A 25,133-nucleotide genomic window follows, 5' to 3' on the forward strand; every position below is an offset into this window, starting at 1 on the left:
TATTCATGCAGGGATAGATAACATTACTAAGACAACACTGTAGAGCTTCTAGAGACAGATCTCTGGAAAGAACAGAGATGACACCACAAATGCCTGGAAAAGAGGACTATTTTATAAAAGGTACAGAAAACTCTCTATCCATATGGGAAAAAAAGAAGAAAACAGATCTATACCACACACCTTAAACGAAAGTAAATTACACATGGCTTAAGAACTTAAACATTAAGGCAGAACTTTAAATTTTTAAAAATATATAAAAATAATTCTTCTCATTTTAAGGTAGGAAAGGAGTTTCTAAAAGTACTAATCGTAACAGAAATGATTAATGCATCTAACTACATTGAAATTACAAATTTTGGTCAAAAGAGTTCATAAGGAAATTCAAAAGGCAAGGCACCAACTAGGAGAAAATATTTACAATGATACAACTGGTGGAGTAGAATACAGAACATATAAAGAGTTCTTATAAATAAATAAGAAAAAGGGCAGCCTCAGAAAAATAGGTAAAAGACATGATGGCATTTTACAGAGAGGGAAACTTGAATATTTTATAAATATGAAAGATGATAAACCTCATAAATGATTAAAATGAAAATAAGGACAAGTAGCATTTTACTCCCAATCCTTTGGTATCTTACTTGGGGCAGGAGGGAGTTACCTTGCTCTCTGATCTAAATGGTATCTTACATGGGTGTGGTGGGAAGAAGTCCATTAACAGGAGCCGTTCAGTGATTAAATGTCTATAACCACCTAGGAGAATTGGCATCGTCTTATACAGTTGAGTATTTGCCTACCCAAGGTGCCAGCAATTCCACTCCTATTTGTGTATCCTTGGAAAGAGCTTGCTCATAACACCAAGATAGACAAGAAGAACGATCACAGCAGCATAGCTCATAGAAGCAAAAACTGGAAACCAGGCAAATGTCTGTCAATAAAACAACATCCAAATAAACTGTGTTTTGCTGTCACAGTAGATTTTTAAGCCAGTATAAAAATGAATGAACTACACAACTAAACTGAGCCTGGATGAATCCCAGAGATAATATATTGAGTGAGAAAAAAGTCATACGGTGTATCATTGCGTAAGCTGCAAAAACAAGCAAAGCTAAATAATGTAAGATACCCTGCATCTGTGGCAAATACATATGTCTCAAGAACAGGCGAAGGAGAAACGTAAAATTCAGAGTACAGCGCAGTGGGGTTAGGAAAGGAGGTGATGGGAGAGGAAAGACGGGCAGACACGAAGGTATGGGTGGTGTTAGGATTTTAAAGCTGAAGGCTGGGTTCATGGTATTTATTTTGTCCCATAAATTATACATATGCTGAGTGCATTCTTTTATAAGTCTCAAACGTATATAATGAGAAGTTTTTCAATAAAAAGAATCTTAATTTTTAAAAAGGGAACGGAAAATTTGTAATTATAAACAGCTTTCATTTTATTGTACTGTAGTGGACGTTCTATAATTGGTGATATTGACATTTATAGACAAGTATACACATAATGAAAGGCTTCCCCTAACACCCGCACCCAATTCATGAAATGTCACAGAAAGTAGAGTTTCTGGAAAGCCTCTACCTGATTGGACTAACAATCGGAAGGTCGTAGCTTAGATTGAAGTACCGTATTCAAAGGAATAGCGGGCTGCTTTAGAATTTAAAATTCTCACCTTTCAATGATTCATGTGTCCTTAGAGCCAGAAGGAACTTAGACATTGTCTGGCCTGTGCGTCTCACTTTACTGATGAGCAGTTTGAGGCTGTCAAAAGGGAAGTGACTTTTCCAAGCACGGAGATGGCCCGGTGCAGGGGTTCCTGTCTTAGGGTAGCCCCCGACTTCTCTAAAAAGATGGATGGCCCTGTTCCGACAGGCTGGTTCCCTTAGCAGTCCACACTGACGAGAGGGAACCAGTGGATGAGAGAAGTCTGAATCTTACGGAGTGGCAACAGCGACAGAGTTGGCTGCTAGGTGTCTGTCTCAGTAGGCAAAGAGGGTGGGGGTGGGGAAGGGGGCACGTGCTCAAGAAGTAATGGAAAGAAGCCCGCATGAAGCAGGGAACACATCAAAGCTAGCCAAGGAACACCAACGAGTAGACACAATGAAGGGAAGTGTAGGAGTCATCTGTGGCATTTGGGACTTCAAAGGAATCAGAATAAATTAACCAGAACATGAACTTGAGTTGGATCCGAACTGGATAATGAGCTTATGCCACACCTCCCTGACCACACGAGTGCTGGCCACAGAGTGGGCCCTCCTCTCCAACACCACCGTGACCTACAGCTCCGGGCGAGTTGGATAGAATAGCAGAGAGCACAGTTATCTAAGCCGATGGCTGGAATGGAAATAAGGAGGACACTATTTCTAATAGATTAGAACAGAAAATTGAGACGGCTCTTGAAGTCGTAAGACACAGCATGGTTCAAAATATAGTTATAACTTTTTTCCGCACGGAGATGAATAAAAACTCACCTTGACTTTTATTAAACACAATTTTGCCCTTCACCCTGCAATCTGAATAAGTTTACAAAGAAAGTATCTTATGTAAATTTAATAATTCGTATACGTGTATCTTAAAAATCTACTTCAAAGGCACGATGGAAAGGTCCTGTATGTAAGATTGAGGGACTGTCGCTCTGAACATCATCAGCAGATAACGGGTCGTGCTCCCTGCCTACTATGGTACTCCCTAGAGAGTGTCATTTTACCTAATTCCTCTAAGGGTGTGTTTCTCTGAGTCATCCAGTCTGGTGGCCATGGGAGGTTACCAATCTCTCGAAATGTGGCTAGTCCAAGCCAAGTTGTAGGCTTTGAAGCACGGAATTTCAAAGATGTAGTATACAAAAAAAAAAAAAAAGGTAAAACATCTCATTAACAATTTTTCATAATGACTGCATGTCGAAATGATAAATTTGTGGATATATTGGGTTACATAAAATATACTAATATAATAATTCCACCTGCTTTTTACTTTTTTTTTTTTCAATGTGGCTACTAGAGAATTTTAAATTACACATGTGATCTGTATTCTATTTCTGGGGGACAGTACTGTGTTAGGTGCTAGGATTTTCTTCATACCAAATTCCAGGCATCCCTGTTTTCAATTCCATTGTTATCACATTGACTGTGGAAATGATGTTTCTCTATGGAACCTGAAAAGTCTCTTTGCTTAGCATTCAGTCGGGGGGCTCAGTCAATCATCGGGGAACCGGCTGCCACTTGGCCCCGCGCTTCCAAGTGCACAGCTGACTTGGAAACCTCACAGCGCTAGAGCAGTTGCCACCTGCTGACCGCAGTAATTGCATTATATCCCGAATGCAATTAACTGTCAACATTTCTCTTCCACTTTTGCTGTTCTGCTCAGTTTTGCACCATGAGAGAAACATCTGTGCAGAAGCCTATAAAAATGATTAGTATTTATTCAATCAATCAGGATGTGTCAGGTGCAGTAAGAAGCAAACAGTAAATGCCATACAAGAAATCCAAAGGAACCTACGAGATATACTTAGCATTTGGCCCTCTCAGCAGTTTTTGCATAATTTTGATTCCATTTCATTTCTAAGCCAAGGAAAGCTAGCACACAACGACTTCATGACTTTCGAAGTTATGAGGTACAGATATACCCAAGAAGGAGGAAAAGAAAACGTTTTCAGATAGAAACAAATCATAAGTGTTGTGTTAGTAGTTTAACACCTGGCAGTTTGTTGATTTATTTATTTACTTAGCAAATGTTTGGAGGATTTGAGGATACAAGAAGAGCCTGCAAAAGTTATTTAAATCCCGGCGTCATTGTCCTGGACATCATGTGGGGTTTTTGGTGGTTGCTGTTGTTTAAAAAGCCCAAGTTAATCTCTTGAGAGAAACTGCCACACCATGTTTGATGGGATATTTCACATCAGATGGAGCAAGATATTACTGTTGTTTCATCCATGTTTCAGACTCTGAGAAATGTCCTTAACTAAGGTCACAATGGAGATGATCTGCTCTGTACTGGAGAATTAGAAAGAATCTCCAAATGGATTAGCTGAAAAAATGAAAACGAGGTATTTTTTACATAAAGCAAAATAAATTTTTCCTAGGTTGTAAGCATTTTTATTATCACGTATGGAAATAATGTTTCATAGATCTCCCCAGTCCAGATAGAGAACAAAGAGACAGACTGTGAAATCCCCGGGATAAGGATGGCAGGAGCACTTAGAGCCTCCAAAATGCCTCTGTCACTGCATGAAGCCAACACAAGGAGAATAACTGAGACGCGGATCCGAGCCTGACAGATTGTCCTCGGGACAGGCAAAAGTATGCCGCTCTACCTGACAACCCCCAAGCCTTACAGCAACAAAGGTTTATTTGTTGCTCATGGGACATGTCCATCTTGGGGCCCAGCTCCTCGCCCTCCTCAACCAGGGACCTGGCACTACCCCCTGGAATGTTGTTAGGCATCACTGATAAAGAAAGGGGGACGATGGCGCATTGCACGCGGGATCACCAATGCCCATGTCACTTCTCACATTTTGTGGTTAAAGTCAGTCTCTGGGCACCTCTAACTTCAAGGTGGTGGAGAAGTAACTATCCTACTGATTGGAGGAGACAAGATGGTTAAATTGGTGCGGAGCTAGAATGTCCGTAGGCCTCTACCTCTGAGTTTCTTGTAATGTGACAGCAAAGCTCTCCTTATCATTTAGACCAATTTGAGACAGGGCTGTCTGTTAGCTGCCCCCAAAACCATTGAACTGAGATCTCAGAACACCCAATTCTCAAACCAGAGAACAACAAACAAAATGAATTCTATATGCAGCAAAACACCTTTCAAATATGAAGGAGAAATTTATGAGATTCCCAAATAAATTAAAACTGAGACAATTGGTCACTAGCTGATAAATAAAAGGACATTAGATTGTGACTCAAATCCACATGAAAAAATAGAACCCTGATAAAGGTTATTACATAGGTAAATCTAAAAGACAATATAAATGTATTTTCTGTTTGTAACTCTTTTCTTCCATCTTAGTTTAAAGATGTTTGCATGAAACAATAATTATAAATCTGTGTTGATGGACATACAGTGTATAAAATGTGATTTATGTGACAGTAATAGCATGAAAGGGGAGAGGGATAGTTATATAGGGACAAAGATTTTGTATGCTATTGTAATTAAATTGATATTAATCCAAACTAGATTATTAAAAATTAAGAAGTTAGTTCTAATTCTCAGGGCAACTGCTAAGGAAATAACTAAAAATGTATATATACTAAAAGAAACAATAAGGGAAATTGAATGAGTACACTAGAAAATATCTACTTAACACAAAAGACGGCAGTAATTAAAGAATACACTCACAAAAACAAAAGATGAATAAAAAACAAATAGCAAAATAGGAGACATAAATTCTCTTATAAGTAATTAATATTGGCAGAAGATTGTAAAAAGTATCCAACTATATGCTGTCTCCTGGAGACACACTTCAGATTCAGACCCAAATTGTTTCAAGGTAAAAGGATGGGCAAAGATATAACATGCAAACAGAAACCAAAAGAGAGATAGAATGGCCATGCTAATATCAGACTAAATAAACTTTAAAACAAAAATTGCTCCTAGAGACAAAGGAAAATATTTTATAATGGGAAGAAAGCCAGTCCATCAGGTAGATATAACAATATAAACATATATACACCTAATAAGAGTCCCAAAGTTCATTTGGCAAAAAACTGAGAGAATTAAAGGGAGAAAGAGACAATTCAATAATAATAATAATTGGGGGCGCCTGGGTGGCTCAGTCGTTAAGTGACTGCCTTCGGCTCAGGGCGTGATCCCAGGGTCCTGAGATTGAGCCCCGCATCAGACTCCTCTGCTGGGAGTCTGCTTCTTCCTCTCCCACTCCCCCTGCTTGTGTTCCCTCTCTCGCTAGCTCTCTCTCTCTCTCTCTGTCAAATAAATAAATAAAATCTTTAATAATAATAATAATTAGAGACTTGAATACCCCACTTTCAATAATGAACAGAACCACCTAGCAGATGATAAATAAGGAACTATCAGGAAGACTAGAACCCCTGCTATTCCTGGAGAAGATAATATAGACTGTAGGGACTCAGAACTGTATATAACAATGAAATGACCTCTGAGAACATGATATCAAAGGCAGTTTTGAAGAAACTGATTTATAGAATTAAGTCATTTATTGAAAACTCTTAAAAAAGAAACTAAATGTAAGTTAAATTAACTGACAAAAATAAAATAATCTATGCACTTAAAGATCATATTAAAAGCCTCTCAACTGAGAGAACCTCACTGCAATTAGGGGGAAAAAATTAGAAAGAAGCAAAAGCTCCTGTAGAAACTTCAGAGTCCTTTCTATACTGTCTCAAGAAAACAGAATAAATTTTCACCAACTATCCAAGTTAGAATTAATCTACCTCATAAAGACAGAGGAGAATCTTTTCAAGGTAAATGAAAAGATCAGCCATGAATGTAAAGAACTGGACACCTGAAAAAGTCAAGCCAAATATTTTTCAGAAAATTTTGAAAGCAGCAGTGGCTATTATCAAAGTGGCTTATATCCCATGAGCAAAAAGTTTATGGTAATAGGTTCAGGGCTCTGCTGGCTAAAAGAAATCTCAATAACTTAAGAAAAGAAAATACATGCATTAGTCAAAAAATGATAAAGAAGAATTTAAGCGTTTCAGAAGTGTATTTACGTCCTGATGTTTGGAATGGGGCATCTGGCAGAGGCTTGAGAGGCCCACCTAGGAATCCTCTGGTGAAGACATTTCCAAACAAGGATGAGCATCAGGCTGTGACCGTGTAAGGATCCAGGCCAGAGCCTCATGTAGACCAGATGCCACCACCACCTCCACCCCAGGAAGACAGGGGCAGGATTCCTCCAGCAGGATATCCCCATCATGTCACAGAAGGCTTTCCACATGAGTAAGACATAGCTTATCCTGATGCTCCTTGTGCTAACAGATGCCCAGAACCTTCTTTTGGTCCAACCCTCCCACTTGAATGTGGCATCCCTAGCCTCAGCTCCAGTACTCCTGTGAGCCCCAGGGGCTGATTCCTGAGAGAAGGATCTCCTGTCCTTCCCCTTATTCTGAAAAATGAGGATGAATCTCCCCAGAAACTGCTTTACTGAGGAACTTTCCTGACCCTGCACATCTTCCACGGGCAACAAAAAAATGTCTGTACGCTAAGCACTAATACGATACTAAGCAATAAACACTAAGGCATGAAATGTAACATGAAAATGGCATAAAAACAGAATGATAGACTAATGGAATAAAGAGATAGTGCCAAGAACACACCCACGTCTATTTGGGAACTTAATATACAATAAAAGTGTCACCATAAACCAATGAGAAAAGGATGGATTGTTGAGTAATTGATGTTGAGATAGTGGCTCCCTCTGTGGAGATCCCTACTTAATAGCATATAAAAGACGGACTCCAGATGACTTAAAGGTGTAAACATGAAAGTGAAAACAATATATTTATTGGACAAAGAGTAGGAGAATATCTTTGTGACTTAGGGCATGGGAAAGAGTGCTTCCTACAAATTAACACAAAAAAGATGCCAACTCATTAAAAATGGGCAATGGACCTAAAGAGGTAGTTTTCTAAAAGAAGAAACTCAAAAGGCTAACGAACATGTGAAGAGATGCTCAGACTCATTAGTTATCCCGGGAAATGCAAATCACGACAAGAATGACATTACGCTTGCTACCTAATAGACTTGGCAAAATTTAGAAGGCTGGGGAATGCCAAGGGTTGGCAGGAATACGGGAAGATGCACAACTGTGGGAATGAGACAAACAAAGTCATCTGGAGAATAACTCGCCAAATTTAAGTAAATGCACACCCTCCGCCCAGTCAGCTCCATCTCTGGGTATACAACCCAAAGAAGTCACCATAGGTAGGTCCCGAAGCGGACGTGGATGACGGTGTTCTCCACGACGCAATTCCTAGTGGGGAGGAACAGGGCTTGGGGCAAGGAGTACTTTATAATTCACTGCAATCATGGACTAGAAATACACTAATATGAATGAGTCTTAAGGAGTGTTAGTGAAAAAAGTGAGACAGGAATGAAGTACAGAATACCATTTTACATGCCCCAAATGAGAGTACACATTTTAGAACATTTACAGTTTAAAAGATACCTATAGAACACATTGGAATGGTGGCTCAAGGGCAGAGGTGAGGAACGAGCAGATAGGGATGAGAACAAAAAGGAACAGAACAGGTCTCACACAGGGCAATGACCATAATAGGCCATGAATTAAGGAATGGAACTCACTCAAACTTCGATTAACACCTGAGATTTTTCACAAAAAAATACTACAAAGTAAAATTCCACTACACTGCTATGCAGTTCTATACAATTCCTGTAAGCTTTTAAAACCAGTATCTTCATTTAAACAGGATAATGTCGGCAACTTACGACATTACTCATTTAAGTCTACTGTTTTGAGAATCTAATTATACCTCTGTTTCTAAACATAAGACAAAGTACAGTCAAAGACAATGAAGCAAAGGAAACAGATTTATCAATTCACAGGGCTGCACACTGCTTAGACCGAAAACTGAAAGTCAGATGCATACGAGCTATAGCCCAGCCGCTGTGTTGGGGTGCTTGACCGTGCAAGCAGCGGTGACATGAGGTCATGAGGTTGGAAAAAGATTTTTAAACATTGCAAAATGCCCAGCATTTTGGAGGCTTGGTCTGGAAAAACACAGTCTGGGATTCTGACCAGTATAGCCATCCATATAACATGTTGATAAGCCTTTTTAGGGACAGAATATGAAGAACCTGGGTAGATTTAAGACTCATGGGTGGATGCTTTGACGTTGTGGGTGCTTTGGGTTTCCTGGTGTGGGTTAAACAGCGATACACTGGCCCGGAGATTGGGATAGGAGGAAAGTTAAGGACAAAAGTTCTGTGGCCGATGCTCAGACCCACACAAATTCTGCCGCTGCCTCAGTTATCTGCAGAAGCCCATGGGACAGAGCTAAGAGAAATACTTTCCTTCACGGAGACATCTGCCTTCAGTTCTTGGATAAATTCTTCCCATCCATCAAAGAGAAGCAACAGAAATGAAACCAAACAAACGAAAATCTCTTCCCCTCTCTTACTCCTTTCCAAAATCCTCCTCTATCTAGTTCATCCAAACCCACTTCCTTGCCTTTGAGGAAATGGCCTGACTCCTGACTTCTAGCCTCCATCAGCATTTTCCACCTCTGCTGCACATGAAATAACTGTTTTCTGCATGATGGAAATGTTGTGCCCAGTCAAGAAAGTTTCAAAGATGTGTGTTAATCCAAAGTGTCTTTAATTTTTAGAAATCTTCAAGATATTGAAAAGGAGCTATCAAAAGTTCAAAATGGAGATGGGAACTAATTTAGGCAATTGATTTGAAGTATCAAATTCCATGAGAGAAGGAGTATATTCAATGGATTTGTCTTTCCATTCTTCTTAGGGTTTTACCATTTGCCTTGTCGCCATGCAGGGTACAAAATACAGAAACACATTGTTTCTGTAATATGCTAGTGTAAATTTTTCCCCATTCTTTGAAGCTTTTGGCTCTAGAGAATACTAGGCCACATACAGAGATGTTACAGCCTTTGAAAGAATCAGCAATCTGTGGCTCCATTTGTAAGGAGGAGAAAACCAAATCTTCACTGATTAGATTTGTTTGCCAGAAAAAACACTGTCTCTTCAGATGTGAACAGTGGTCACTCTATAATCTCTTTTTGCCCCAGCTGGCAAGAAAGTCAAAAATAAATTCTATTGCAACTTAACTCATCTCGGACTCTGGTACATTCTCTGTGTTTTTTGGGGGGGGGGGGAGAAGAGGAATGTGTTTTTATAGCAAAAGCCTCTGCACGGATCCTAGCAGGATTCATCTGAGTATTCAGGCTTGTCTGGGGGTCTAGGGGAGGAGAGTGGAAGGGAAGAGTCATGAAGGGTGCCATTACATGAAGAACTGAGGTGGTATTGGGAAGGAACTGGAAAAGAAGTGTACAAGTTGGTTCAGTGATGATGTGTCAACAAAAAGGAGGAACTGCCATTTAGCCTGTGTGATCGCCGACCCTGCGAACATACCTTTGAGTTCTAGTGCTAGGGACAATTACTAATCTTTTTTTTTTTTTTTTTTTACATTCATTCATTCCAATGAATTTTGGTGAGCCATGAATCATAGAAAAAGAAGGAAAACTGAATTTACAAAACTTTATTTATAAAGGAACCCCATTTTTAGTATATGGAAAATCAAAATTTTGAAAAGCCAATTTATGTATGACATAATTATGTTCCCTTACAAAGTGACTTTTTAAGACTATAAAAGATAATTAAAATAAATCTAGTTCTATCTTATCATGATTTTAGTTTATAACTGGAATATTGCAAAATTTCTAAAAAGTTACACCACTAAATTGTTACCTTTCATCTCTTGTCTCGTCGAAGAGCAAGCATAAAATTATATTCTCTTAACTGGCCTATGACTTGAAAATCTCATTGAAAATTATAATAAGATATTTAAAATATACACCTTCATTTTTTTTACTGTTTTTTTTTTTTATGATGTGGGGATGAATGATTTGCAAAATATGTTTAAAAATTTCCCATCCCCTGGAGTTTATAGGTAGTACTAAGAAAATTGAGACGACCAACTAGGTTCTTCTGTTACTATCAGATAAATACACCAGCTTAAAAAAAATGGAATATTCACACCAAGTACATTCACTAACATAAATATGTTTGTGGTGAAGAGTTAGGATTACATATGCATGTTGGATTGGTGTGGAAACAGAATTGGCAGTTATGGGATTTGACTTCTTTCATACTTGGTAGTTTGGACATCCTTCCTAAGGAGTTCGTGTACTTTATTAGCAGGGGATATTTTTGGCTTTGACATATCTGGGGGCTCTGAGGTGGTTAAAGGATATCTATAGGATCTCAATGACTGGGACCTGCATGCACATTACTTACAGCAAACCCGCTGCTGAGGGGCCAATCTCTAGGCGCTGCCTGGCCTTTAGGCCTGGAAGTCCTTACAGCCACCTGTGGGTTGGTACGGGATGCCTTCTGGGCAATGGAAGGGCAGGATGGGTTTGTGTCCATGCCTGTGGGTTACATGCTTCCCTGAAACGTTGAGGATAGAGGCTACCCCACAGTGTAAGTACTAAAAACTGTAGCAGTAAGAACAGAAAGAATGTAAGATATATTTTATGATGAGTGGAAGAGAAATTTTTCAAAGACCCAGAACATAAGAGTGTTTCCAGGTTTTTCAAAAGTTGCGAAAGAGTAAACATGAGATGAGGAATAACACACACTGTTTTTGGAAGCCCTCTTGTGGAAGTATTGCCATTCATATTATTAGCCATGCAAACCAGATTTCCCTACCTCCAATTTTCAAAAAAATATGTGATTCTATTTTAGTGAGTTTAGATGCTATTACTTACTGTCCTTTAATCGATCAATCAATCAACAAATTATCAGAACATTTCGATATCCAATCTTACTTTTATCTGGACAATTTTAACCTCGTCAAAGCTTATGTCGGCAAGAGATTTCTTTGTCTGGCCTCTGCGGTGTCCAAATTTACACTTATTTCTCATCACTTGTTCGTCATCTTCTATGGGTCTCCGAACATATTTAAAGCGATCTTTGAGAGCTCGTTTCCATAAAAACTGCATAAATTAACAGAAGAGGACAGTTAATCTTCAAGGAGACTGGAATAATCCCACATAAACAATAAAATCCTCATCACTCTTGGGCTTGAAGTTATTTTCACATCACAGTAATAGAAATAATAAAACTATCCTTCCACTTACCTTCACGATGGTCTTGTGATACTGCTATAAAAATTATAATCCCTAAATCATAACTAAGGAAACAGAGTCAGAAAAATAAAAATACTTCCCCAATGTCACCTCGTTATTGAGTGAATATACTGGCTCTTCAATCTGGATTTTCTAATTCCCCATATTGGATGTTTTCTACCTACTTTGCCGTCTCCACAACACATTCCACCTTTCCACTGGCTTCTAGGGAAGAATTGATACAGTCTTATGCATACATGGATTGATGCATTTTCTTAAAAAATGTTTTTCTGTCATCCCTTGAAATTCACTTTGGTGAATACCATTGGCATTCATTCCCCAAATATTTGTGGAGCACCTACCGTTTCAAACACAAAGACCAGGGTCCTGCCCTGGGAGGGAGAGGCGGCACAGGCAGACCCCATCTAGCAGAGGGATGAGTCATTTCGATGCAGAAAGAAAAGTGTAGTAACAGGGGAAGAAAGCATTATCTTACATTGTGTTAGGAGACCACAGAAGCCTTCCTGTAGGAAGTGCACCTAAGCCGAGGTTTAGCTGTTGGGGTCAGAAAACTACATGAGTGGGGCCAATGGAGACAGCACTGGGTAATGCCAGGTGGGGGGTGGGGTGGATAGAAGTTCCAGGCCGGTGAAGCAGACTGTGCCGTGGAGCAGAGGGACAGCCCGTGCCACTTGGAGAGCTGCCAAGAGCTGTGCATGGCTGGAACACAGAGTTTAAGGTGGGGAAGGGTTAAGAATGGGCCAGAAACTAAGGCAGGACAGACAGAGAAGCCAGCCCAATCCTGAAAGTCACGGTTACTGCATAAACGGCCTTCACCGCAGTCCAGAACCAGATCTTTTCAAACCCCTATCTGTGGACAGGCTACCTAAGCATCGCATAGGGAACTTTGGTCCTTGATTCTTCCTCTAAAGCAGTGGTTCTCAAACTTTAACCTGAATCACAATTCCCGGAGCACCTGTTAAAACACGGGTTGCTGGGCCTGTCTTTCAGAGTCTCTGGTTGGGAAGGTCGGGAATAGGGCTGAGCATCAGCATTTCTTACAGGTTACCAGGTGCCGCTGCTGCTGCTGGCCCAGACCCTCAGGACTCCGATCCAGTTGGTCTGAGCAGAGCCCAGATGTCTGTGTTTTTCAAGGCTTTATAGATAATCCAGCTACAGAGCCAGGCTAGGAAGTCTTCCTAGGCCACGTTGCGAGACGAGAGCAGATGGTCAGATCTGGGCTCTGGAAGAATCTGTCTGCCATGTGGAGTGTTTGGGAGATCAAAGACATGAGCAACAGCTGAGGGACACACCAGGCTTTCTCTGCAAACCAACACTGTCTTCCTCTGCTGGGCTTTTGGTTTGGGCCTGGAAAGCTCTATTCCTCACCCCCCCTACCCTGCTGGCATCTAGTTAACTCTTGCTCTGCCTCCAGATCTCAGCTCAGCTCATGTCCCCCGGTTATCAGCTCTCAGCTTTCCTCGTCTGTACTTAGCACAACTTGGAGTTTACCTTCATCTGTGTGATGTTTTTCTGCTTCTGTGCTTTTCTACTCTGTTCTTTTCATTCTTCCTCTTTATTCTCCCCCGTCTGCTTGCTTACTTGCTTCCTTCCCTCCCTCTCTCCTTCCTTCCCTCTTTATTCCCTTTCCTTTCACTAGGCTATAAGCACGAGAAGCCAGGCTCATGTCTGCTTTGCCCACCAAGCCCAGCACAGTGCCTGGTGCGTCTGGGAAACCATAAAATACTGGACGCCTGGTATCAGTCCTCTGTGAGGTAGAGGGACCCAGGTGTCAAAGCCACAGACTAGAAGCAAGACTCTGAGTCTTGGCCTTGCTTGGTAAGGACCTCACTTCGTGAGGAGTAGCCCAACACTTCCCGAAACCTGAGCCTCGAGGCTGTTCCTCAGCCCCTCCACTTCCTTGTCTGCCATGTGCTTGAACAGGCCCAAGACTGGGTGACTTTGGGCATCTCTTCTAAGCTCTATTTCCTCACGGGACTTAGATTCTGCCGTTCCTTCTTCCCTGGCTTAAGTCTCTAGAGGAGTCATTCCCTACCCTTCAGAAGAAGGCTCTACGTTGGGAGGACCCAGGGTCTAGGCCTAGTGTGTACTAGCCAAGAAATGAGCAAGTAACTCTTAAGTCTCAGTTTCTTCCACTATAAAATGGAACAAGCCCAATCCTGTCCACTGCCCTGGGGTTTCAGGAGTCCGACATGATTGCTACTCATGGAAGTGATTTGTAAACGAGAGTGCTGTTTCTAAACCCCCGCGGCCCCGCCGAGGGCTGCTGTGGGCTGAGGTCGCCGCCAGCGACTCTGATGAAGCTCCTGGGTATGTGTGAGTCAGAGACGCGCTCACCTCGCACAGGCTTGCGGGCTTGCCCTCGGCCACTGCTGAGAGCACAGAAGGAACGGCTGGCTTACAGTTTTCTTAGTCCTAAAATATGAATGAAGGCAAATGCATGTTTCCCCTCTGAAGTCCTTCTAAACTGCTGGTCTGGTGGGAAGGGTCACACCATCAACTGCTAGGACGTTTGTAGATCACCCGTGTCTTTCCCAGCCTTGCCCTTCTGTCCTTATCGACTGACAGGAGCGCAGAAAAGACAAATCGCAGAAGACAAATCGGAGAGTATTTACTGAGCATCTGGGACATGCCTGGCCCCATGAGCTCCTTACACAGAGGCCTCAGGAGAAAATAGCCCTGTCACCGAATAATCATCCTCCCTCTGCGTGCTTTTCCACCTGGGGGGGGGGGGGCAGGCAGCGCGGCGGAAAGAGCTACGTGGATGCGGCTCTCCTCCAACCCCTCTGAAATACAAAATAGCCCTGAAATTACGGGCCCCTGATCTGATACGGGAAGCAGTCCATGGCGTCACCAGTGGGTCTTTGCTCCCCATCGTAAACCCAGATATAATCCTTAGGAAACATTCAGACAAACCCAGAATATGAGCCATCTTACATGGCCACTGGACTAGACTTGTCCAAGAAATACATATGGGGGGGAAAAAGGGCAAAGAGACTCTCCGAGGTAAAAAGAAATTGAAGATACATAGTCACATGCAATGAGTAATCCTTGATTAGATTTTATAGCAAAATATCCAATTCAAAAACATTTTTGGAATAATTGGAGAAATGGAAATATGGGTGATATATGTCTTTATGCAATTATTGCTCATTTTCTTAGGTATAAAAATGGTATTGTGCTTACAGAGGAGATTATCCCTACCCTTACAAGGTACCTGCTGAGGTATTTAGGAAAGGCATCGGAAATCTGTTTTCTGTTTCCAAATGCTCAGCCCAAACAAACAAATAAATAAATATGAGCCAGGAAAAATCAATGTGACAAAATATGAATACCTAGTGAGTCTAGATCAGTGATTCTGAAGTATCAAGATTTTGCCCTCTTCCCAGAATGCACCTGGCAATGTTTGGAGACACGGCTGTTGTCCTCATGGTTTGGGCGAGTGGGTGGGGACAGTCACACCTAGGGAGTGCCAGGGATGCTGCTGAATGTCCTACAATGCAGAGGACAGCTGCCGCCACAAAGACTCACGCAGCCTAAACTCTCAGTACTGCCAAGATGGACAGACCTGAATGTAGGCAAAGGGCAGATGGGTGTTCACTTGGCATTCTTTCAACTTCTGTGTACATGTGAAAATTTTCAAAATAAGAAGTCGAGAATAAAATTAGCCCTAAACATGACCAGGAGCTTGCTTGCTTGTGCTTGCTCTCTCTCTCTCTCTCTCTCTCTCACACACACACACACACACACACACGAACATTCTCAGAAATTTTCTCTGTCTTCCACTGTAACATTTAAAACATAACTTCACGCACACTTGCAGGGAGAATTTGAGTAAATAGCTACCATGCAGCAGAGTTTCCCCCTTCCATTCTCTGTGTGCAAACATGGGCCATAACATGCTAAGCAATTTTTCAGGTCTCTTTATCAGTTAACCATCTTTCGTTAATGCCACTGGGGATAGAAGTGGGTAAAGTGCATACAAGATCAAAGAAGCATTATTCATTACTTTCTATTTGTCTCACTTTCATAACCATGAAACTAAAGGTCAAAATGTAATTGGAAAAATATGTATTTGCTTATATGTGTGCAAAGATTCTCTAGAAGGAAACTTTCATAACATTAGTTACTTCTGGGGAGGAAGATTATGTAGCTGGGGGACAGAGGTGGGAGGGAGACTTTTCCATTTATATCTTATTGTAGCTTTAGAGCTTTGAACTTAGTGAATATATAACTCATTCAAACTGCATATTTAAATTATTTTTTGAAACACAACTAGCTCTATACACAGTAACACTGATTAGTTGGCAGACAGAATATCTTGCGTGTCGAAGGCATTTTTAGAACCAATTTTGTCAGGCATATCAGTGTGATTATCAATGTTGGGACTCTAGGTTTGTTTATTTTGTAGTTTTTCAGGGTTTTTTGTATAGCATGGGGTTTTTTGGGGGGGGAATTTGGTTTATTTTACAGTGTGCTTTTATAGGTAGCCGCGTATTTTAAGAACGATGTCATACTAGAAGCAAAAATACCTAAATTCTGGTCTGGGCTTCAATAGTTACTAGTTTCAGACATGGAATACAATCCCTTTCCTGAGTCTGGGTGGTAAAAAAGAATATATATGGCCCTCTCCCACTCAGAAAATTCTGATTCTATCCACACGTGATAGACATTTCTTGAAAAGACAGAAAGAAAATGGAAGGAAGAAAAGAAGGAAGGCAGGCAAACAACACTCCAGTGATGACAGCACTGACGTAGGCGTGGCCCCGTCCTTCTTCTGTGTATTACGCCCCTTAAAGACCCTTCCTGGAGACTCAACAGGGCGCATGGGCTTCCGAACTGCTTTGAGGGAAAGGCAGAAAGATGATGACTAGAGACAAAGAAGACAAAAGAAGGAGATGGGTAAGGGATGAACAGGTGGGGCACAGGGGATTTTTAGGTCAGTGAAAATACTCTGTAAGATACAATAATGATGGACACATGTCATTACACATTTGTTCAAACCCATAGAACGTACAGCCACAAGAATGACTCCTAGTGTAAACTATGGACTTCGGGTGATAATGATGTGTCGATATAGGTTCACCATTGTACCAAATGCCTCACTCTGGTGGGGGGATATTCATAATGGGGAGGCCATGCATGTGGGGTCAGGGGGTACATGAGAAATCTCTGTACCTTCCTCTCAATCTTGCCATAAACCTAAAACTGCTCTTTAAAAAAGTCTTATTTTTTAAAAAAAGGCAAAGGAACACACAGAGAGACAGAGAAGGTATCAAAAAAGAGCAGAGCCGAGAGGTGGGGGGGTGGTGTGGTAGGGGGAAGACGAGAGGGAAGGGAGAGCGGAGTAGAGAGAGAGACCAAAGCTAAGAAAAAAAACAGAGACTGACAGAATGAGACAGAGGTAACGGAACAGAATCAGAAAGAGACCAGACAGAGACAATGAGTCCAAGAAGACAGAGAAAGAGAAACAGACGTAGATGGCTAGAGAGAGACCGTGGGAAGGGGAATGGGGCATACAATTACTGGACAATACAATGCTATTATTTTAAGATGGGTTGGGATGCATGGCGTGGCGCCATGTGGTCACTTACGAAGCCACAGCCGTCCTCGTCCAGGAAAGGGTGGGCTTGCAGTAGGGCATTGACCACATCATTGTACTGCTGGGTGCTGGGGTACCTGGTGAGTGCAACAGGGGGGACATTTTTCACTTCAAGCAGTCCACATTCCTTCCTATAAGTTGAGTCCAAATTATATTCACTGTTCTTCAGATCCTTCTATGTAACAATGTAGATATTCAAATATTGGCAATGTTGGGCTTATTACCAACATGTCATCCAAAATCGGAAGCACATTGGTTCCAAATGAGTCCTACTCTACTCTGAGAACAGACCCTCTCCCAAAGCAGCAAGTCTGCCCAGTTATTACTCACAGTGAGCCTTCCAGATACTTAGTCATGTCAGCCTGGAGAAACTCAATGATCCTTATCCTCATGCTGTGATCGGGACACTTCTGTTCTGCTAACATGCATTTCACATCATAGGGAAACTCTGGTAGAACATAGGACTTAGTCCATTGCAATGCTTTATTCCTTGCTAGAACATGTTTCACGTTCCTTCTGTTAAATAAAAATACACAGAGAGTGAAATTCTATTTCAAATAGAAGCAACTTGTAAATTCGCTACATCCTAAGAACTTATCATATAAACCACTTTCCTGAGGGCTAAATATGGAATTCATCAATCCATCTTGTATCCATTCATCTGTCCACAAATGTTTGAGGGCTCATTAGGTATCTGTTTTCTTTCCGTTTGTACACACATAAATATTTGTAGCTCTGGAAAACCTGTCTTAATAAAATTGACTGGGGAATAAATCCTAACGTTGGAAAGAAGATTGATTCCTACATCTTGAAGAGGTAATATGAAATGCATAGCTCAAAACTGAACAAGATAGCCAGCAAAACAGAGTAAGTTGCAGCTCAGAAAAGCAAATAAGGCATACAATTAAAGTCTCAGCACCTGATTAAGAAAATTCTTCTAATTGATTTACTCTCTTACTGTTTATAGTGAAATACAAGATCCACTTAATTTAGTTGGTGTTTGACCATTTTAATAAGGTAAACTGAGTTTCTAAATTAAAAGTACATATCAGATACTTACATTCAGATGGCGTCTCTAAAAAAGACTCCAGAAAACTATAGCCACAGAAAGCAAATCAAGCCGATCAGTGTTTGCCTGGGGCTGGAGATTAGAGCCGGGACTGACTGCAAAGGGGTGCAAGGGAGTTACTCAGGCGGCTGGAAGCATTCCAAAATGGACTGTGATGGTAGTTGCGCACCTGTATAAATCTGCCAAAATTGACTGAGCTATTTTAAATAGATGAATTTTATGTTATGTAAATGATACCACAATAAAGCTATTTATAGATTTAAATATCAGAACCACTTGAAAACCTCAAAGTTAGTAACTGATCATCAAGCGGGTAAGAAGAAGAATCTATGGTAAAATTCCCCAACAAGTTACCAGCGGCGACAGGCTTGCCTTGGAACGGAAGTGCAGGAGTAGCGGCAAGCCAAGCAGAAGACAAAGAACAGAAGGACTTCCTGAATTAGCCTGAGTAGGTTTATTTTCTGGCCCTCCCATGGACTCCTTCATCGTCCAAACAAAATTCTGATGAGTTTCGAAAGGCCAGGCTTCCTTTTGAATCTGAGGTCATATATTATAAGAGTGCATGAGGCAAATGAAACATGGGGAATAAAGGAAAAGAGGAGAAAGCGCTCTCCTCTCTGTTCATGATAAGCTCTCTCTTTTATTCCCCGTTTTGCAGTCCAATCTCAGTGTGGAAGATATGTCCTGGCTAAAAGAAGCACATGGATAATTTAATACTTGATCCAAGGAAGCAACAGGCAATCCCCAGATGAAATTTGTGCTTCAGCCCAAACTACTTCCAGCATGTTTCTCTCATTTCACTGCATCTTTCAACCAATAGTTACTGGGGGTCTACCGTATGCCAATTCGTCTTCTATAATCCCGATGTCCTTTCCTAGCGTATTAACTTGTTTCTTTCACCCGTGATCTATCCTGTACCCACTCAGACCAAGGGTGTAAAGTAAGGCAAGTTTTGTTCGCTGTGTTTTGTGCTTTCCCAATGTTTTCAAAAGGTGCTATAACTGCGCAGGTGTTAAACTTGGCTTCAGTACATTTTATCTCCTTTTCTACAGAAGTTTGTAGCGGCTCAATTAGCTGTATGATGCCTTTAGGCTTTTGAGGTTGCTATCTCTTATTTAGTACTGCATCAATGGGTAACTTGAGTATTTCCATGCCATCAGATAGGACTTCGTGCAACTTTTACCTTCTTTTTCTATATATTTTCCTATACGTCACTTCTCAAAATAAGGGTAAGGACTATATAGCATAATTTTTGTCAAACTCCTAAATGTAGCTAGACACATACCAAGCTCCATCAAAGTTCACTATCCCATCTATTCCATTTTCCCTTTAACAGCATCATTACGCAAAATCAGAAGCATCAAATTTTTTTCTTTACATTAATGCAATTTAACAAGGTATTCTGGAAGTGAGGGTAACACAGTTATGCTAACTAATACAAGTCCAAACAAATATGACACAAGTAAAGGCACTCATCAGAAATTTAAAATACACTCTAATCTGGAAGCAGATGACTGTAGGCACAGTCATTTCCCATCCATAAAATGGTATTTGCATTGGATCCAAAAAAAATCTTTACTGTGAGGTTAAGATTATTCACCTTACCGTTATTGAGGTGGAGTTGAGCAGAACACCAATAGAAGTCCCCCTACAGCAAGGGCAGGGAGCAGAAAGCAACCCTAAACTGAGAGGACCCTAACATTCTGGTTCCCACCTCAGTGCCAGTGCTCTTCAACAAAATACCATGAAACAACAGACCACCAAGCCAATGGATCTCAATCCTGGGTATCCAATAAAATCAACTGGAGAGCTTTGAAGACAATGTGAAGGGCTAGGATTGATCCCAGTCTACCTGAATCAAAAGTCTACTGAACGAAATACTCAGTTTGTATGTAGAGTTTATATTTGTAATAAAAAAACTTATAATAAAGTTGACCCACCTGCTAAATGGCAGAGTCATTATTGCAATATGCACTAGTTTAAAGAAATCATGAGCTGAGGTTCTCATGAAGAAGTTCGTTGATTCTGAAACTGTGTCTAACTTTTTGTAGTTCTCTTATATTTATTTTCTTAATTATTTTTAAATTTTTTATTTAAATTGAATTTAATTAACATATACTGTATTATTAGTTTCAGAGGTAGAATTTAGTGGTTCATTAGTTGCATACAAGACCCAGTGCTCTCACTACTTCAATTAGAGTGAAAAATCATCTAATTTTGCAGACAGTAGGGGGCTCACCTCGGGTAAGGAAGATGGCTCTATTAAGAACAGGTCAGATTAAGCTCCAGCTTTCTGAGGAAAGATTTCAATGCACAGAAGACCAAGGCTGAGCCTTTGCAGTGAGCAGAAGAGCATATGTGTTAACACGGGAGCAGAGACTATTTCTTTTATCTCCAGCATAGATGATTTTGCTTTAGTAGAGTTAGTGCACAATGGTTGCTGAAAGGATGACCGTGGTCAGCTGAAAGGAGTGGTTATCTGCACATGGCTGAATTCAATTTGGTCTCAACAATATTATAAACATTTCAGTGGCTCCTCACTGCATTCGCTAGCCTGGTAAACCAACTCACCATCTACGCTCCAAATATGTCCCTCATGTCACTCCCATCCTGCCTTTCCTTAATCTCTTGCACATTAATCTCTTCCCAATCACTTTCTAAGACCACCTCCTCAAAAGTCAATAATGATTTCCTGATTTACAGATCTGGGGCCTTTTAACACTGGCCTTTTTCAAGACCTTTCTGACCACATGTAGCACAATTGACCACTTTCGCACAGCCCTCTTTTCTTTCTCATTTTCCTACACGCTGTTTTACTTGCCTCCCCTCTATCTCTCCAAGAACTCATTTGTTCTATTTGCTGACTTATTCATCTTTATCTTCTGTGAGAGTTTGCACATGGCTTGGTCTTTGCCTTCTTAATCCTCAGATCTATGCTTTCTCCCTCATGCAGCTCATCCATCCCCCATGGCCTCAGCTCTGAGCTACCTGTTAAAGGATTATAAATCATCAATAATCGTCTCTTTTCCATGCCTCATCCTCCATCTCCAACAATTTGTACATTATTCATTTCATACTCAACATGTCTAAAATAATTTATAATCTTTTCATTTCAGAGCCAGTTTTCCATTTGCAATAGACTGACTTGTGTCTCCCCCACCAACGTTCCTGTGTTGGAGCCGCAATCCCCAATGGGGCTGTAGTAGGAGATAGGACCTTTATAAAAATAATTAAGGTAAAATAAGCCCCTGATATATAGGACCTGCATCCTTATAAGAAGAGGCATCAGAGAGCACTTTCTCTTTCTCCATTGTATTGGCCATTTGTAAGCCAGGAAAAAAGCTCTCACCAGAAACCAAATTGGCTGGCACCTTGATCTTGGACTTCCTGGCCTCCAGAATGTAAGAAATAAATTTTTGTTGTTTAAACCACCGGTCTATTTTATTATGGCAGCTGAGCTAAGATACCATTCCAATTTCCGTGTGTCTATCATTGTGTTTCTTTCTCTTAGCAACTCAGACTTAACACTTCAGTGTTCTTAATTCTTTACATCTGGGCATCATGAACATTTCTCTATATCTTATCTCTTGCATTTGCCTACTTCTCTCCATTGTTCATTTATCCAGGCATTCATAACTCAATGCGGACTACTTTGATAGTTGACTAGCAGAGTTCTGCTTCTCGAACGGCCTAATTAGCTCACACTGGACAAACCACTCCCTGAATAATAACTATTAGCATTGACGAGATACAAAAACAAGCAATCAAACAAAATTATCCAAAAACACCAGAAAGTAGAAAAAAAGCAGGCAGATTCTGAAGAGAATCTACACTGGGAAGAAAAGGGAAGACATGGAACGAGTTTCCTTTTTATGACGTTTGGCCTGAAGGCAGGCCTCGGAGTGCTGCTGAAAACCCGAGGAGAAAACCTGCAGTCTTTCTGGACTACCAAATTAGCGGGCAGAGTTTGGGCAAACTTCTCTCCGGAAAGAGGAAGAGAATCCTCGAAAGGAGATGGCTAATAAGAGGGAACTACAAAATTGATGTATAAACTGTCCAAATCTTTGGCTGGTCTAGAACCACACATGTGCATAGCCCAACTAAGAATAAGAGAACTAAACTTGGATTTGAGCTGATCTCCAAGACAGTTTTCAGTTCAATTCCAACCAATTTTGTTGTTTTGCTAAAACAAACTAACCAATAATCAACACTCTTCTGGTAAATAGTACAGAATCAAGAGTTTCCACACTGTGACATTCACAATGTCTAAGATACAATCCAAAATTATGTAACATAAACAAAAATCCCAGAAAAGTGTGACCCTTTCTCAAGAATGAAAACAATTAATAGAGTGTGATGCTGAGATGACCCAGATGTCTATGAGGACTTTAAAACAGCTGTATAACAATGTTCAGTGACTTAAAGGAAAATATGCTAGTGTGATTAAAATAATAGGACATCACAAAATTTGAAATTAAAAAAATGTACTAAATAGGATTTAACAGTAGAATTGACATTATATAGAGAAGAGTCAGTGAGCTTGAAGGCAGAGCAATAGAAATAATCCAATCCAAAAAATAAGGAGAAAAGAGATTGTCTTCTCAATACAGTAATGGTTCATTTTTTAAATTCCGTGTCGTCATATTTTATCCCCATAGATAGCCATAAAACCTCCTCCCCTTGATCTTCTATCTAATTTTACATAAACACTGATATCATCAGGTCAGGGGAGCAGCCAGCTGGAACTGGTCAATGGCTTCCAGGTTACTCCTTGACCCAAGACATAGCCCGGGACCCAGTATACTACACCAGTCTTACTTGACATAGTAACCATGCCCAAGAGAAAGAAGCAACTCAGGTTCTAGGCCCATGGCTCCCGGTCTAATTGAATGACCATAGCAGACTATGCCAACTGACCATCTGAGGTCCGGACCCGTTAAGAAAGCTGTCAGCGGTGCTATTCAAAAGTAACATCTCTCTGTAGCTTGCCAGGCTCCCAGGTTCCTATGGAGAAGCTCTTCCTAGCACCCAGTTGCCCTGTCATCATAATAAAAATGGATGCCCAGGAGGAATATTCATAAGAAAACTATCTCCAGAGAGAAGACAAACAAGGTACTCAAACACAAAACAGAGCTGGAAAAGCAGCATATCACATGGAGAGAAGGCTACTGCTGGCCTCCTACATTTGTCCTAATTATATAACAAATTTTGCCCTAATTTGATGAATCCTTGGACTATCACTTCAACTCTTGTCTTTTGAAGCAGTTTATTCTGAAGGACCACTCACTGGTTGTCTGTCTGTGACTGACAACTGTCATAGAGACTGAAGTCTATAGAGAAGGTCAGCTGTCTCTGGGCTTATGTGATCTGATAACTGGACCTCATGTATCATTGTGCAATCCAAATACCCAAGAATCCAGCATTTCTTGAAACTATTCCCTGTCTGTAAAAGAATTAAAAATACCTCAGGTACTCAAAGATTGTTGGGATTAGACAGAAGCCAATGTGAAAATTTTGCTGCAAATCTGAAAGTCCCATAGTTTAAAGACCAAGCGTATGGGAAAGCTGAAACTTCATCTTCAACACCTGCCCATACTAGATGTTTTGCCTTTTGTGATTCATCATGCAAACTTCACCCTTTTCCCAATTGTTGTAGGCATGATACTCTTCCTGTTTCCTTACAGTGTAACCCATACATTGAGTGACATGGGTGATTCAGGATTCTTCTGTCCCTAGCATTGAATACGGTAGACAGGCCGTCAGTGACCCAGTGTACTATGTTCATCTCTTTGAACAATAGCATTTTCAGGATCTGGTCTCCCTGAGAATAGAGTTACCATTGCCTATTTCTAAGGGAAGGTCTGAGCCAGGCCCATCCTTGAATTATCAGCCCTTTGGGTTCCTGGAACTCTCCAAGAAGAGGAAAATAACTATGATTTATTAACAGATTTGAATGTAAAAATGTATGTTTGGAAGGAAAAACCTGGAATTGTTCCCTGCAATAAAACCCCATTTAGAGCTACTGAGTATTGGCAGCTATTTTATCCCCCTGAAAGCAGATACTCTTGCTTTAGGGAGAATATAAACTCTTGAACCTCTAGACCAGAAAGCTTCGGTGTTTCTTTACGAATTAAAACATCTTGAGTCCAAAACTGTTGCTTCTAAGTTAGGTGACTCTTCTGTTCAAGGAAATTTTCTCATTCTCCCTTTGTACATCTCCACAAATAAAGCAGGTGATAAGGTTTTTAGATTCTGTGAACAAAAATAAAATTCATGGTGTATAACTTCTGAACATCCCAAATTTGAATTCATCATCATAATAATTAGAACCATTCATAATATGGTCCAATTCTGTGCTGTCTTATCACCAACTATTATCCAATGTGAATTCTCAGATCCAGCCAAAAATCAAGACTTCTGTATCTCCAGAACACACTACACATGTATCAGCAGTTGCTTCTCTCACCCAGAAAGCCTGAAGTTTCCCCTTGTTCTTCTAGGCTCATCTTAAGCCCTCTCTTCAGGTAGCCTCTCCTCCACTCTTCTGGCTTTCAGGTGGACTTCCTTGTCTGCACCCCCCCCCAACATGGCCTAGTCCTGTGTTGGCGCCATGGGTACTCAGCTAAGTCTTGGCTC

General features: G+C 40.8%; 1 protein-coding gene across 2 annotated transcripts in view; it reads right to left on the reverse strand.

The window, feature by feature from the left end:
- SAMD3 (sterile alpha motif domain containing 3) overlaps positions 1–25,133 on the reverse strand; it is a 44,016-nt gene that overhangs the window by 8,646 nt on the left and 10,237 nt on the right. For both annotated transcript variants that reach the window (XM_008691111.2, XM_008691110.2), the window contains exons 5-7: positions 17,759–17,944; positions 17,421–17,505; positions 11,506–11,673 (exon numbers count right to left, since the gene is read on the reverse strand). In XM_008691111.2, coding sequence (XP_008689333.2) covers positions 11,506–11,673; positions 17,421–17,505; positions 17,759–17,944 — 439 coding nt within the window. The remainder of the gene's footprint in view (positions 1–11,505; positions 11,674–17,420; positions 17,506–17,758; positions 17,945–25,133) is intronic.

Source organism: Ursus maritimus, unplaced genomic scaffold (genome assembly GCF_017311325.1).
Source record: "Ursus maritimus isolate PB19 unplaced genomic scaffold, ASM1731132v1 scaffold_13, whole genome shotgun sequence".
Classification (NCBI taxonomy): Eukaryota; Metazoa; Chordata; class Mammalia; order Carnivora; family Ursidae; genus Ursus; species Ursus maritimus.